At 42.7% G+C, this 15,412-nt stretch overlaps 1 protein-coding gene across 4 annotated transcripts in view; it reads right to left on the reverse strand.

The window, feature by feature from the left end:
- COL13A1 (collagen type XIII alpha 1 chain) overlaps nt 1-15,412 on the reverse strand; it is a 216,933-nt gene that overhangs the window by 65,538 nt on the left and 135,983 nt on the right. For 2 of the 4 annotated variants that reach the window (XM_019507839.1, XM_019507837.1), the window contains 3 exons: nt 14,038-14,100; nt 13,192-13,218; nt 254-286 (listed from right to left, as the gene is read on the reverse strand). The exons of 1 other annotated variant lie outside the window; for it this stretch is intronic. In XM_019507839.1, the coding sequence (XP_019363384.1) occupies nt 254-286; nt 13,192-13,218; nt 14,038-14,100 (123 nt within the window). The remainder of the gene's footprint in view (nt 1-253; nt 287-13,191; nt 13,219-14,037; nt 14,101-15,412) is intronic. One more of the 4 variants, XM_019507838.1, reaches the window with a different exon arrangement.

Genomic DNA, 15,412 nt, shown 5'->3' on the forward strand with positions numbered 1-15,412 from the left:
TTCTCCCCATTGAAAGGAATAGACATTCTCCCTTTTTAATCTATCCTGAGTTTCTAATTTTCTGTGGATGAATCTTTACCCTGACATGGCAGGAAAGGCAATTAATGTCTGTGTTTTCTTTTAATCCTTGCCTTTCCCAGGATGATCAATGGCCATCCATCTAGGACTACAAGCTATCTCTCCTATCTATGTCCTAACCTTCCCTCTTCTCCTCACTGTGGCCTAACAGGCTGCACTTTAATGCAAAACTGACCTTCATCCCTGCAGCAGCCATTCCAGGAACCCCCTGACAGAAAGAGAGGAAAGAACACTTTGAAATTAAGTAAATATATATATTCTTACATAAACAGCATCACTGGGTGAAAAGTTTAAAGGAATCCTTGTCTCCTTATCCAAATCTCAGAAGAGACACAGTAGCAGCTACAACTACACACATCCATCTTTATTCCCCAAAATGGGGAGTTTCCTTATGGTAGTGGCTCTGCTGTCTAGTAAAACAAAGAGACCATGCCATGGAAGTCCCCACAGGCTCAACCCACTCAGATGAAACTACTATTTCCTTCCTCCAAATGTAGCTGTTACTCTGTCACATTGGGTCTGTGACCCATCAAGAAGCAGTGCTGGCTCACTGAAAATCAGATAGAAAATATGAAGACCCCCTATCAACTAAAATGTTTGAATTCAGGTCCTTTTTTTTTTAATGTCTCTGAAAAAGGTCAAATCAGAACAGAGGGAAAAATGTTCTTGGTCTTGCTCACCAGCATTACTCTGTAGTACCACAGAATTCAAAACATTTAGTATGAGCTTTGTGAGGGATCTGTGAAGCCAGCTACCATGGGAAAAAACTCTTTCAAGCACTCAAATTCTTGCATCATTCTGCAAAGCAAAGCAAAATGCCACCAACAGCTTATGGAATGTAATCTTCCCCTGGAGACTGAGAAGGGTGTTGACTGCCCCCTCAAGACAGGTGCTCCTGTGGGTAGGATTATATTTCCCTTAAAGACATGGTGTGAAAGCAAAACTTAAACATCATTCCCTTGCTCAGACCACATCTTTGTATACTAAATGTTAGTACAGGTTAGGTCCTTTACACATTTCCAGTTATAAAAGCAAATGTGAAGGGTAATGAAGATCTAGGAAGGGATGTAGAGCAGGAGGAAATGAGGCAGGGTTAGAAATGGGATACAAGAGGGATTGGGAATATAGCAGATAAGAGGAAAAGAGATGGAACAGTAGAGTTCATAGCCAGAAAGAGCTTGGAAAAGTTCAAACGGGAAGAATGTGAAGCAAGAGTGGGACAGGATCATACCTCTCAACTTTCTGAAACAGAAATCAGGGACAAAGCTAAAAAACACAAGGACAGAAGATGGAAATCAGGGATTCTATGTAATAAAAGGGGAAAAAAGCATTCAGAAATGTATCAGAGGTGAGTAGTTTTTAGTAAGTATGGGCCAGAGTCATGAAAGGGATCATGTGGCCTGGGGTTTGGATTTTACTGGGCAGATAGCGTCCCTATTTCTTGTGTTTCCGCTTTAAAACTGCAGTGAATAATTCCAGTGATATTTTCCAATGTTTATTTTTTAATTTCAGTGAGCACACGTTATATATATAGACAGGGGCCCTGATTCATCACTGCCCTATTCCAGTTTGACGCTGGTGTGATGCCATTTATTTCAGTAGAATAACACAAGCAAGAAACTTTAGTTTGTGATGGTGAAGTTGGCCCATAGCATGCTCATTTCCATTTTACAACATGCTGATTTCCTAGAAATACTGACTATCAGGAGGTCTCATCAGAATAAAGCATTAAGGTTCTGATGATGTTTTCAGTGGGACTAGAGGACATGCAGTTCGTTGCAGAATTGAGCCTCCTGGCACCAGGAAAAGGCAGGTCATTTGTTGAGTAAAATGGCTCCCCTATTATCCCTTTGATAAATTAGGCCCTTTATTTTTAATTTTAGAAGCAGAAAGAAAATAGTAGAGAAAGTGAGAAGAATCATTGTAGAAACCAAATAAGGGCCATCCCTGAAAGTCAGGGACAGTTGAGAGGTATGGGTAGGGTCGATGAACTAATGCCACTCCTTTCCATTTCTTTTAAGGTACCTTAGCTCCGTGTCTTCCTGGCAGCCCTGGCATGCCCCTTTCCCCCTGGAGGCAGAAATAGAAACAAAGAAGAAGAAAGGGACAGACATGAGAGGAGTCCATGTTGGTGATCACGAGAAGAGTGGACCTTACATGCATGGCACAATATGTCAAGACGTGCTTGTTAGTAAGACTGGAAAACAGTCTTGTCCTAACTCCAGCTTCTATTTTTAAGAAGACAGTTTCTCTTACTTTTCCTCCTTCACACCTGTATGGATCAGAAAGACTGCATTGCCATACCCGTCTTAATGTCACTGTATATTTGTTGCAGTAGGATAATGTGGACCCAATTCTTTTTGATGACCTTGCTGATATAAATGAAAGCAGAATTAGGCCCTAAGTTCTAACCTCAAGCCTGGTATCCTGGAAAGTTTTCTAATGCCACTGTCAGCTCCTGTGCAGCATGTGAGTATGAAAATGTTTTCTTTATTTCTATGGCAAGCTTGTTATTACATATTTATCACTGTATCTGAGGTCAAATGGGAAAAAATATACACTAACCAGTATCCATATAATTATGTAGGTTTGCCTGGGAGAAAGAACACAAAGTTTATAATCACTGTCTCCAGCAAAAGCTGGAATAAATTGGTAGACTTTGTCCATACCCTAAATAGCAACAGACCTGACTTTCATCAGATGAGTGTCAGTTTTTCAGGTGTTTATAATCTACTTCTTTCTGCTGGATGGAGTGAGAGGTTGCCTGGGGCACAAAGGTGCTGAAAGTGCAGAGCCGTGTAGGTAGGCAGCCGGTAGGAGTCTGGCCCCCTGCTGCCTAAGCTGACTTGGCAAAATTGATTAATTGCATTGTTAATCTCTCTGTTGATTAAGTACAGTGTTGATTAATTTACTGAAGCCTAGTAGTGTTGCATATGTAGGCAGTGACACTTTATTCTGCAGCTGATTAGTCTACTCTGTACTTAAGTTCATATGTAGACATGGCCAGTGAGAACTAAACTAAGATAGCGTCCCTGGAAGGAAAGAGGGTTAAGTTGCTCCAGTATAATTTGTGCTAACCATAGAGAAATCAAGGCACAAAAGCAATTATTGCATGGTAAAGCCCATATACTGTTAACTGTGGGTACCAGGAATAATTGTGGGCTTGCATCCCCATTCTTAACTACCACTGTGGGCTTGCAACCCCTAATTTGAGAACCACTGATTTTAATCTTTCTGGGGCTGCTCTCATTCCATTGGCGTTGTGATTCATCATTCCTGTTACAATAGCACCAAAAGACCCCAAAGGAGAACATGGTTGCATGATGTCAGCCTCTGTACCAACATATAGTGAGAAAAACAGTCCCTGCCTTGAAGACAAAGTATGGGAACACAGATGTACCAGGAGATGAAGTGACTGGCCTAAAGTCAAACAGGTAGTTGGTGGGAGAACCAGTTTTAGAACTTCAGCTCTTGTAACTCAACCTGGCAAACTCTCTCCTTGACTGCCAATAGGGTGGGTGAGTGTTTCATGAGCCCTAGGCACTGATTTATTGGGGACACTGAAATAGGGAGTCTGTGCCCCAGCAGTAGCAGCACCACAACACCATTGTAGCAACTGCTGTTGGAGCAGCAGCCAGAGATGGGCAGACAGCGGGACCTTAAGTAGTCCCCAGAGCAAGTAAAGCTGACCACGCATCCCCTCTTTCCCACTTACGCTGTGGTAGGGTTTTTGCAAGGGTGTAAAACTTATTAGTTACACCTGTATCAACCATACTGCTTCTTCATTGCTTTGGTGGAAACTAGGATGGCATTGTAAAATTCAGCCCATATTTCCTAATCTTAGAAGAGAGGCCAGGTTATTCATATTTAATGGTCACTACATAGTTGGTATTATTTATGGTACATGGTAAACATGGTGGATACAGAAACTCACTATGCAAGACTAAAAAACAGTTTAATGTTCCTGAAGAAACATGAGGGAAATGCGCCTGAAAGCTCTGACAGTGGGGTTCTGTATGGTCTTTGGCTACAACTGATGTAACAAGTTGTTTAAATACAATAGATAGCTTATGGAATACTGCAAGGTAGATTTGCACCTTATAGACTAACTAAATCAGAGGTGTACTGCAGAAACTTTCATAAGCAGTGGGTTTACTTCATCAGATGCTGCAAGCAAGCCCTCTGATTATAAAAGTTTATGCCATGTATCTCTGATTTAGTTGGTCTATAAGGTTCAAATTGATCCTGCCTTCTGCCTGATTTCATATTAACACAGCTAACTACATTTCTTGAAATAGTACCATTCATTAACTGCTATTTCCATATGCAACTGATAGTTAATGCAGGAAAGAAAACTTCTCTAATCACATCAGCTTTAGAACAGCATGGAGGAGAAGAAGATTGCTTTCAAAGATAAACTACAAAATTAGCCCTTCTTCTGATGCATGGCTATTTAGATTTTTAAGAGCAGCAGTGATGCCAGACTTGTCTTAGCACCCCAGCAGATGGCAGTCCAAGACCTCAACTTAAGGCTGAGGATTCCCAATAATGCAGTAAGTCCTAGCCACTAGCAAAGTCTCCTCATGCCCTCTTCACCCATATGAAGCCATAAGGCTTTTGAAGCTGTGATATTTCTATCAGTGAAATCTCAAACCTCCACGTGATCACCAGCAGATCAGAAAACTTGATTTAGAAGCTGCAGATATGTCTGGAGATTATAAACCCACCATGTTCACCAGCTGTGCATAAAGTTTCTATCTAACTCTCTCAGTATTTCCCTCAACAGAATATTCCATGGTGTAGTCAGTGTTGGACAGGCTCATTTAGAAATCCAAACTGGGATTTTCAGGTGGGCTCAAGTACACATATATTACAAGCTGATCATCATTAATATTGCTATAACCGTGTCTCAGCACTAAGTTATAAGAAGCCATTGTCCACGTGGGCCTCTAAGTAGCTTCCAGTTCATTCTGAAGTGTATAAATCTCAATATTCTGCATATTAGCTCAAAGAGGAACTCTTGCCCTTATCAAGTGTGAACTGAATGATGAATTGAAGACTGCTGTAAAAGCAGGGAAACAGGAAATATCTAGAGACAGGAATATGATATTCTTATCATTCTGTTTACATTTCCTTACTTTTCATCTGCAGTTTTCATTTCCAAATTTAACATGATGCTTAAGTCACTGAAAGTAGCTGGTGTGTCCTGGGGCCAAGTTCCAAGAGGGTACCGAGCAGTGACAAACAGGGAAGTAAGTGTTCAGGGAGACTAGAATACTCTCTGCTGTGGATCAGATGCTTCTGGACTACAATCCCTCTGATGTCAAAGGCACACTTATGACATTATATGTCTATAGAAAAAAGTATTAATGCGTCAAGGAGGAGGCACAGTTATATAAAAACACTCAGGGGCTAGATCCAGATGTGGAGGCATGTGCAGTTTGTGCCACCTCACACCTCTTTGTGGTACCACAAACCACATGTCTGGTATATTAAAACATGCTCTACACTGCAAATTTGCAGCATGGGGGCAAAATTTGTTACTAGGAAATTCTAGTAAATAAAAATGTTTAAAAAAAAGCAGTGTGGTGCATGCTACAGGGCCACGAGCTGGCAGACACAGAGGTTCAGTCCTCCAGGGAAACGCTCTGACTGCTGGCCACAGCATTCCCCCTCCTCTAGTAGTCCCCTGACTCCTCCAGCACAGTTGGAGCTGGAAGGACTAGGAAACAGCAGTATCCCCAGAGTGGGGCAATTTGCCCCACAGCAAACTGTACATGCAGGGGTGTGCACAGCAGCAAAAAATAGCAGCACAAATTTGTTCCACTGCTTTTTTTGCCGCTGCAAGTGCATGCCCCTGCATGCGAGGATGCATCCAGGAAGCTTACAAATAAGAAATGTACTGTGTCCATATATTCCAGTTTTTCTAGTGGTCTGTATCATTGAACCCATATGGAGTTCTTTGTATCCACTTAGCATGACGGGCTTTACCAGGAAGTTAAGTTTCCTTACTGCTGTATTGCAGATGGGGAAACTGAGGTACAGAGAGGTGAGAAAACATACTAAAAGTCTCCAGGCAGATGAGGGATAGTGCAATAAAAAGAAGGCCTCCTAACTCCAAATTCAGGCTATATCCATTGGGCTACACTACCTTCCCTCTTATTATCCTTTATGTCATACAACAGGGGTTTCCAACCTGCTGCATACGTGCCACAAGTGACATGTACAACCTGTGTGTGTGGTACATGGCAGATCAAGGGAGGGACAGGTAGCATAGTTGCAGACAGGGCAGGAAGCAGAAAGCATAGCAGCAGAGGAGGCAGGGAACATGGCAGGAAGCAAAAAGCAAAGCAGCAGATTGAGCAGGAGAAGGAGATTGGAGTGGCACTTCACCAGGGTGCAGGGATAATTTGTAGCATACTGGCCAAAAAAGTTGGCTCCGGCTGCCATACAACATATCCCATAAAATATCTGGGCTTGGAAATGTAGCAGACAGAACACTGCTGCAGGAATAGTAACTTCTGCTTTCCCTGGTTTTTAAAAATGTAAATGGTTTCCAGTTGCCTTATAATGTACTGGACTTTCCCCCATATAATTTCCTTCTAGTTATTTAACAAGGAAAAAAGAGAGAAAGGGTACTGCTTTTCCTTCAGTTGCTAGTGTTGATAAGCCTCACAGGATCTGGCCCACACACAGTACAGCTCCACTTTGAGAATTATCTCTGTGTAAATGACATATTTTATTCAGCAGACTTGTCAGGATACACAAAGGAAGCAGATCTGCTCAGGGAATGAGGAAAAATAACATCTTTTTATGCTGCTCTCAGCCGTGCAAAACCAGTCCAGCTCTGGGAGAGTAAATTGGATTCTTTCTGGCTTGTCCTTCACCCTTGGAATTGTTAACTAGAATACAAGTACATGTACATGCTACGTATGCAAACCCACTATCTTTAAACTATGTCAGTAGTTCTTAGACTCTTTTTAGACTCAAGGCGCCCCCTGCTGAACTCAGGCTCCCCTTGGAAAACACCAGGTTTTAGCTTTCACTCTTTTTTTAAAAAACAGGAAAAAATTAGAGTAATTCTTCGGTTGCAAAGAACTCAGAAAGACTACAGCAGGTCAGAATGGTTTTGACACTATGGATTCCTGTCTGAAATCTCTGGGTTTATCATGTGCTATCTTACTGGTAACATGCACAGCACTGTTAAAAGGATCTCATGATACCCAGGTTCAGCAGTGTAGCGAGCTCACTGTGTACCTGGGACACAGGGGGTACACAGGGATATGCTGTCCACTGTTCTGGTGGGAATATGGGTGAGTGGAAGAGAAAGCGTATCTTCCAGGGCTACTGCTGCTTCTTCCACTGCTGTTGTGTCAGCTCTGCTCAGGTGGCCGCAACCTCATGGCTGGGCTTCCTGGAAGCTGACCCTCGTGTCCAGTTGCTCCCTTCCTCCACCAACCTTTCCTGATACATACATATTGGGTGCAGGGCTGTGGCTGCTCTGGGAAAGGCTTCTTAGGGGGTGGACAGGGGAAGCCCCATTCTTCTCACTCCATTTACCCTCCACCCCTCAGTATGTTGCTGGGTGTGACATTGCCATGCCCAGCTCCTGTGGTCAGGCAGGGGCAGCACAGGGCTACCCCAGCCTTGGCAAAGATTTCTGGGGGGTCCATTTTGGCACTCTTCCTAGTCAGTGCCTGGGGCTGGCGCCCTATTCACCGTACCCTAATTACACTACTTCTCGGTTGAGAACCACTGAACTATTTCTTTAATTATACCTGCTACAGCTTCGTTGAAGGCAAGAGCACTTTGTGCAGGTGTATACAGGAGTCTAATTAGAGCCTAAGTCAGATGTAATGGATTAGCACAGGAGTAACTAAAAGCAAACCCCTGCTTACAGAATCTCCTTTATGGGGGAACAGCACAAATCAGAAGGAACTCAGTTTAAGCCCAGGTTTGCAGAGCTACTAGTTCAGGAGAGAAGGTGTCTTTTAATATATCAATTAAGCACATATCATCTAGAAGCTTGTGAGGAATAATGAATGTGGAACTTCACAACACCAATTTACAGTTCTTGGTTACCATTTGATTCATACAAATGTGCCAGAAAAGACAGGCCTATCTGTTAAGGCCGGAGTGTAGAGAAATTAATTACAGTGTTTCCCTTGAGCACGGAGGGTACTTGCAAATGTGCCTCTTTTGACCTGCCATTCCTATTCTTGAAATTCATTTCAGCAGTCTTAACACAGGCTAAACTCAAACTTAACTCATTGGCACTGAATAGTAATAATGAGCCATTAATTAAAACACCAAGAAAACCTCACTTTTTGATTCTTGATCTCAGAGACTGACTGTTGTGTAGCTACTGACTTCCTACTGACTTCCTGGCCTGTAGCCAGTTTTTGTTTTACCCATTGTGTTCTCCCTCTGGGAATAAGGAATGATCATTAAAAAAGCTTAAGAACTAAAATAGGAAATATCAGGTAAATAGAATTTGACAGAGGACAACAATGCAGGCAAAGGACCAAAATCTGATCTCCTCAACATCACTGATAAAACTTTCTAGTGGATTCAGGGGAATTCAGTGTCTTTACAGTACAAATGGAGGCTGGATGGAAAGGATTACCAAACGTTGCAACAAACGCTGAGGGTGTGTAGAGAAGTGTTTTGTACATGCTTTACAGCACTGTAATTTAGAACACTTTTTATGGCATGATAAAGTTACAACGCTCCTAAGTATGACAGAGTGCAGTGTTTGGTGGGGGAGGCCTCTGAGCCTCCCTGCACTTTCCAGGAGGCAGGGGGCACTCTGCAGCCTCCTGGGGCTTCTCCACTGCTCAGAAATTTGACCACTTAGGCCGTGTGTAGACGAAACAAGGGACGTGTGTGCACAACACTTTAAAGTGGGCTAAATGCTTTTGCATCACTTTAATGGTGTCGGTGTTTGCACGCCTCGGTGGTGTATTGCGCGTTAATTCCAGCCGCTCTAGCAAATTCAGCAGTGTAATGCACGTTAAATGACTTGGGGTGCAGCAAACTAAAACTCCTCCGAGGAGTTTTAGTTTGCTGCCCTACCAGGTGCGGAGCGAAGCTCTGTTCAGCTCCGCAGCTCTGCAGGAAGTCCTGCAGGCAGCCTGGCAGCAGCCTGGGAAAGCAAGCTCCACCCAAGAGAGATAAAGAAAAAAACCTGGCAAGCCTGATCTCTGCCCCCTAGAGCCTGCCTGCCTGCCTGAGCTGTACAGGGGCCTGGTGCTTCCCTCCACGGCTGTGGTGCCCCCCCTGAACCTCCCGATCCAGGTGCCTGCAGGTGGGTGCTGCCTTGGGGGCGGGGAGGCATGTGCCACTGCCACGGAGGGAAGCACCAGCCTCCCCCCCACAGCCCAGGGTAGCTTGCCCTCCCTTTCCCACTGCTGGAGAAGCAGGTAAGTGGGTGTGTGCACAACACGGGGTTTTAAAGGGCCCTAAATTGAAGCGGTGTTTTTAAAAACCCATACCACTTCAATTTAGGGCCCCCATTTTGTCTACACACACCCATACAGAAATTATTTAAAGCGCTGTAGGTTGCTAAAGTGCTACAAAATATAGCACTTCAAATTTAATACCTCATTTTTAAAATGTACCCATTTTTAAAGTGCTGTAAAGCCGTGCACTTCTGTTAAGTCACAGCAATAAAGCACTTTAAATGGCAAAAAAGCAACTTCTGTACGCATCCTGAGTTGTGAGAATGTATGCAAGGAAAGCAGTAACATTTGACAAGGAACAACATAGGCACTGTGTAACCAGTGATACCAGCAACCAGAAGGAAGCCTAAAAGTTCATCACTTCTAATAGGGTTGCATATGTTAATATGGGGTGGAAATTAGCCCACAGCACATTCTGGTCCGAGGGAAGAAATAGTCTTGTTGAGTCCCAGTGATCCTTTCATCAAGAAGAAAGAGGAAGCATAATGCCTGGAGGAAAAACTTACACTTTAAATCAGTATACCGTAACTGTTACTTGTTGATTTCATACTATTTTGGTACATTTTTCTGTGATTCCATTCTTAGTGGAATCACAGAGAAATGTCATTAGAAGGATGGAATAGGCTACAATCGGACCTAGACAAGGTTACAGGGGTGGGCAGACGAGAATAGGATGGGATTCAACACTGACAAGTGCAAGGTGATGCACCTGGGGAGGAAGAACCAGCACCATACCTACAGGCTGGGGAACTCCCTTCTTGTCAGTACAGAGGCAGAAAAGGATCTTGGAGTCATCGTTGATGCCAAGATGAATATGGGCCGACAGTGTGGGGATGCAGTCAGGAAGGCCAACCGCACCTTGTCATACATCCACAGATGCATCTCGAGCAGGTCCATGGAGGCGATACTTCCCCTCTATGCGGCACTGGTGAGGCTGCAGTTGGAGTACTGCGTCCAGTTCTGGGCGCTGCACTTCAGGAGGGATGTGGACCACATGGAGAGGGTCCAGAGGAGGGCTACTCACATGACTGGGGCAGCAGGGCAGGCCCTACGAGGTGAGGCTATGGGACCTGAACCTGTTCAGCCTCCACAAGAGAAGGCTGAGGGGGGATCTAGTGGCCTGTTACAAACTAGTCAGAGGGGACCAGCAGGCATTGGGGGAGTCTCTGTTCCCCCGAGCACTACCAGGAGTGACTAGAAATAATGGTCACAGGTTCGCAGAGGGTAGATTTAGACTAAACATCAGGAAGCGCTACTTCACTGTCAGGGCGGCTAGGATCTGGAACCAACTTCCAAGTGAAGTGCCGCTGGCTCCTACCCTGGGGGTCTTTAAGACAAGGTCTGACAGTCACCTTTCTGGGGTCGTTTGACCCCAGTACTCTTTCCTGCCATGGCAGAGGGTCGGACTTGATGATCTGCTCAGGTCCCTTCTGACCCTACTAACTATGAAACTATTTCTCTGGAGAACAATCTAAAACCCAGAGCAAAGAGAGACTAGTAACAACAAATGATAAAATTTTCTTTAAAAAGGAATAAATGACACTGTAGATGGAAAGATTTCCCTTTATAATGAAAATGTATTATCACAAAATGTCTTGCTAGGAAGGCAGGATTTAACTTACACTTTAGTCAACTGGCATGAATTAAGGAGCAAGGATATTTCTCCAGGGTCACATTGATCTGTCAGTCACTGATGTAAAATGTGGTTGTTCATGTTTGTGAATGTGTGTTTGGGTGAATGACCAAAAGAGGTCAATGACTGGACTTAAAGAAGCTTCCCTTTTTTGGCGCAAATGAAAAGAAGAGACTGGTTTACTGGACTGGTGGGAAGGTACCAAGTGCCTTTCTCCATTCAGCGCAGTCTGCCATAAAAAAGCAACTACCATTCCTTCTCCGTCTTCTCATTTCTGTTCCTGTCCTAGCGACATCAAGGAAATGGAAAGAGGAGTCTGTGGTAAGCCCCTAGAATTTCAGTATAAAATAAGGAAGTGATCAATTAAATTAGAGTTGACAAGGGGGATTAGAAGGGTTAGGAAGTCTTGGGGCCTTCTCCAATTTGACCTTTCTTAGTGAGGGGTTTATTTTAGTCAGGAACAGTGACCTTGTATTTTTAGTTTGGGCTCCAGAAGATGAATCAGAGGTTTATTAATGCTTTTACTTATGGTGCAAGCTCAAGTGATGTCCATTAAGCAATGAGGCAATGGGTTGAGACTTAGAGTCTACTAAGTATTCACTTGCGAGTATATGCTGCCTTTAATCACCTACAGCTCATTATTCCAAAAAGATTAATAAGAAAGTGTCCTGACCATGGTAATTTCATAGCTCCTAAAACACCTCTGTCATGGCCTGATTCTGCTCTCATTCATCTCAGTGCAAATCAAGAGTGCATCTATTGCAGGAAACAGAATTACACCTGGGTAATTCTAAATACCCTGGGGTTAAGCATGCACCATGTTTATTAGTACACAAAGCACTTACTTGTAATCAGGGATCCTAGTTTTCTGTGGTTAAAATTGGAAAATCTCCATTTAAAACCATAAAAATCCACGTTTTTTCACAACCTACCAAAAGCACAGCAATGTCCTGCACCAAGCATTGCCATTTCTGCTCTCTCTTATTTTTGCCTCATTTTTTGCTTCTGGGTTAATCAGTGGCATGCACAACCCCCAGCTGCTGATTGGCCAAGACACAAAAGCTGTGGCGAGACACTGCTGTGCTTTCAGTAAGTCATGGAAAAATGTGGATTCCGCAGTGAACGGAAAACCAGGATTCCTGCTTATAATGTTCATTCAGTGTTGCTGTAGTCCACCTTATAAATAAATATTTCAGGAAAATGTTTGCTGTCATAGTAGGCAACTCTGAAACACAGAGCCTAAATCCCCCAAGAACATCTTTTTAAATTCATTCTCACATGTCAATGTATAGTTTAAAGGAACTTTAGTGCATTAGAATGATAATCTACCCAGATGGAAAAAAAAATATATATGGGTGTTTTGTTGCATGATTATTAAAATACATTCACATACTCCATATTTTATATTACATACATATTATAGTTAATGCACTTAAAATATTAGAAACGTAGGACTTTTCCCATTTTTGTACAGAATGACACAATATGCTCTATCATGAGAAATGGCCTGTCTTGTAATGTTTTAAACACAATCTGTATTAAGTAATATATTTTAAATATATGGGAGCACTAAATTTTAATCAAATAGATAACATACGGGCATAAAACTGTATTAGCCTGTAAAAAGGATTGTCCAGCACAGAAACAGAGGGAGATGGAAAGAATGATGCCAAACCTCAAGCTAAGAGTTGCAGAGTTTGAATGGATTTGATGTGTCAGCTAACCAGACTTTGCAAAGAATCCCCAACCCTTCTCATCAAATAGAAAGAAATAACAAATCATTAGCAATCTTCAGAGTCAGAAAATTGCCTTTGGTAAGAATTGAATTCCACAAAATGGATAAAGGGCACTTCTTTGCATGCGTGTAGAGTATCTGCCTATGGTTAATCACACCACATGTTTGTATTCTATTAAAAAACTCACAGTCCAGTCTCCAGCCCAACTTTCTGTTACAATACAGTGTTCTAAGTGGCAACTTCTGCTTAACCCTGTGGTAAAAAATACATTTCTCTTGCCTACCTTCATGCCAGTGTCCCCCATTTCACCCTGTACAAGGAGAACAGAGACAGAGAAGAAACAAAGATATAGATATTGAACAAAAAGAGAAATCCAGGAAAAGAGTACAATTTCAATAGTAAAAACAAACTGGAAGTAATTGAAAAAGGTCAGTTCTTGACAAATGATAACAATAACTGCATATAATTGGCTCCAGGATAAAAAGAAATCTGCAGAAACTTCTGTGAACCAATGCTGAACAATGTGTTTGGCAGAAATGGGTATAGGAGAACATTTTATACAGATTAGGTTGATCTAGCTACAATTATCAGTATTCACAGGAAGCATCAACTGGCATTTTCAAATAAGTACCTCAACCCAGCTAATTTTCAAGGGAAGCTGAGGCCTTTTTGAAAATCCTAGTTATTGTCATTTGAACTCCAAACCTCTCTATATTCCAAAGCCAGAAGTTATGCAAAGGAACAGTTCCATTAACCCTTCTATATATGCCTTGTTTTAGGAAAAGAGCAAGATCTAAACATGCATTGTGATGGCTACAAGTGACTGAGCAGATTAGAGCTTGGCTCTGGTTTCAGAGAGAAAAGAATAATAAATCTTGCTGTGCATTCATTAGCTGACAGTTGTCCAGGTCCTTCTATAAAAATAAGTCTTCAGCCTGCACATTATGTACACAGAGTTTCAAGAGGGTCTGTTGAGGGTATCAAGGCATTCCTACAGTGTTCCTTATCAAAGTATCAGAATGTACCACATGCCATGAATAGTATAAAAGGGGCATGTGATCTAGATGGTAATTAGCTGCATTAGAAGATGGAGGTACTGACTAGCCCAAATGGTTCACCTCATGGTTACCTTGGGGCCAACAGGTCCAGGAAGGCCAGGTGCACCTGGTAGGCCTGCCTCGCCTACCTCACCCTAAGGAAGAGAAGCAAAGAAATGGAGGAAGAAGCAAACACAGTTAGCAGACAGAAAAGGGCTTCTGAATACCTAGAAATGTTAACAGATATGTATTGGAAAGTAGCACAGAACTAAGTCCCATAGTGCTGTTCAGCAACAGGAAAAGAGAGACAGAGCACTGTAATACTCTGGAGAGAGAGTGCAAAAAACAGAGAGGTGATGCCACATGCCTGAGGTTAGCTGCTCTGCATATGTTTCCCCATCCTTTGTACAATGTGTTTTATCCACAGTTAGAGTGACCATATGTCCCAGTTTTCCACATGAGATTGTTGGGTGCCTATACAAGAGCAGGGAGGCTGCTCCAACACGCTGTAATTACAGCACATTGGAGCAGACTCGATTAATCAGTCTGCTGGAACATGGTAATGACCATGATCCAGCAGCCTCCAGTGTCTTGTGTATCAGCATCCCTGCACTTCCAAATGGTGGCAGGGGTGCTTTAACTAAAGCTCCTTTGACAAGCTTTAGATAATGTGCCATTTTGAAGCACAGGGATGCTGATACATGAGGTACTCTGGGCGCTTTAATTAGAGCGGCTCTGGGAGTTGCTCTAATTAAAGCCCTCCCTGAAGCACGTGTATAAATACCCTTAGAGTGTCAAAGCATTCTCTTTGTTTTGCCTGAAATGTCCCAGTTTTTCATTTCATTAGTCAAAACGTTGGGTTACTGTTTTTTCAATTAGCAATTTTTTTCCCCAGGATGTATTACCCTACCATACAGCATTTACCCGCTTTTACTAGGGGCAACCAGTCTCGTGGAGCAAAGTATTCACGGTGATGGAGGATTTGGAGTGAAGAGAATGGTCATATAGTAGACAGCATCAAAGCTCTGCATTTTGCTCTAATTGAGTTAACAATGTTAATTTGGTGCTTAATGACAAATTCATTCAGAATGCCAAATTACTGGAAAAAATCCATCATCTTGGGAAGTAAGGCTCAGTCACTGCTGAGTAAAAATCTCATAATAGTGACACAAGCATCAGTTTACTTTTGTCTAGTTATTTCATAAACTTAAAAAATATTGCCATGAAAGTACTGTGGACTCCATTTTTGTGTATGTGGTCACTCTTAGGCTGATGTAATGGAAAAGGTCAAAATGGAGGGAGGGTCTCTGAAGCTAGTATGCATCCTTTAGGTAATGGCAACACAGAATTTTCTCTGGTCTTTCATTGCCCTCTCAGTGGGGAGAGTTTTATCATTTTATCCTCCGTACTCATTCAATCCTGGGCTTCCTGCACAGTTCCCCATTGTTAGAGCCCCCCCCCCCCCCC

Source organism: Gavialis gangeticus, unplaced genomic scaffold (genome assembly GCF_001723915.1).
Source record: "Gavialis gangeticus isolate Ggan-Ray unplaced genomic scaffold, GavGan_comp1, whole genome shotgun sequence".
Classification (NCBI taxonomy): Eukaryota; Metazoa; Chordata; order Crocodylia; family Gavialidae; genus Gavialis; species Gavialis gangeticus.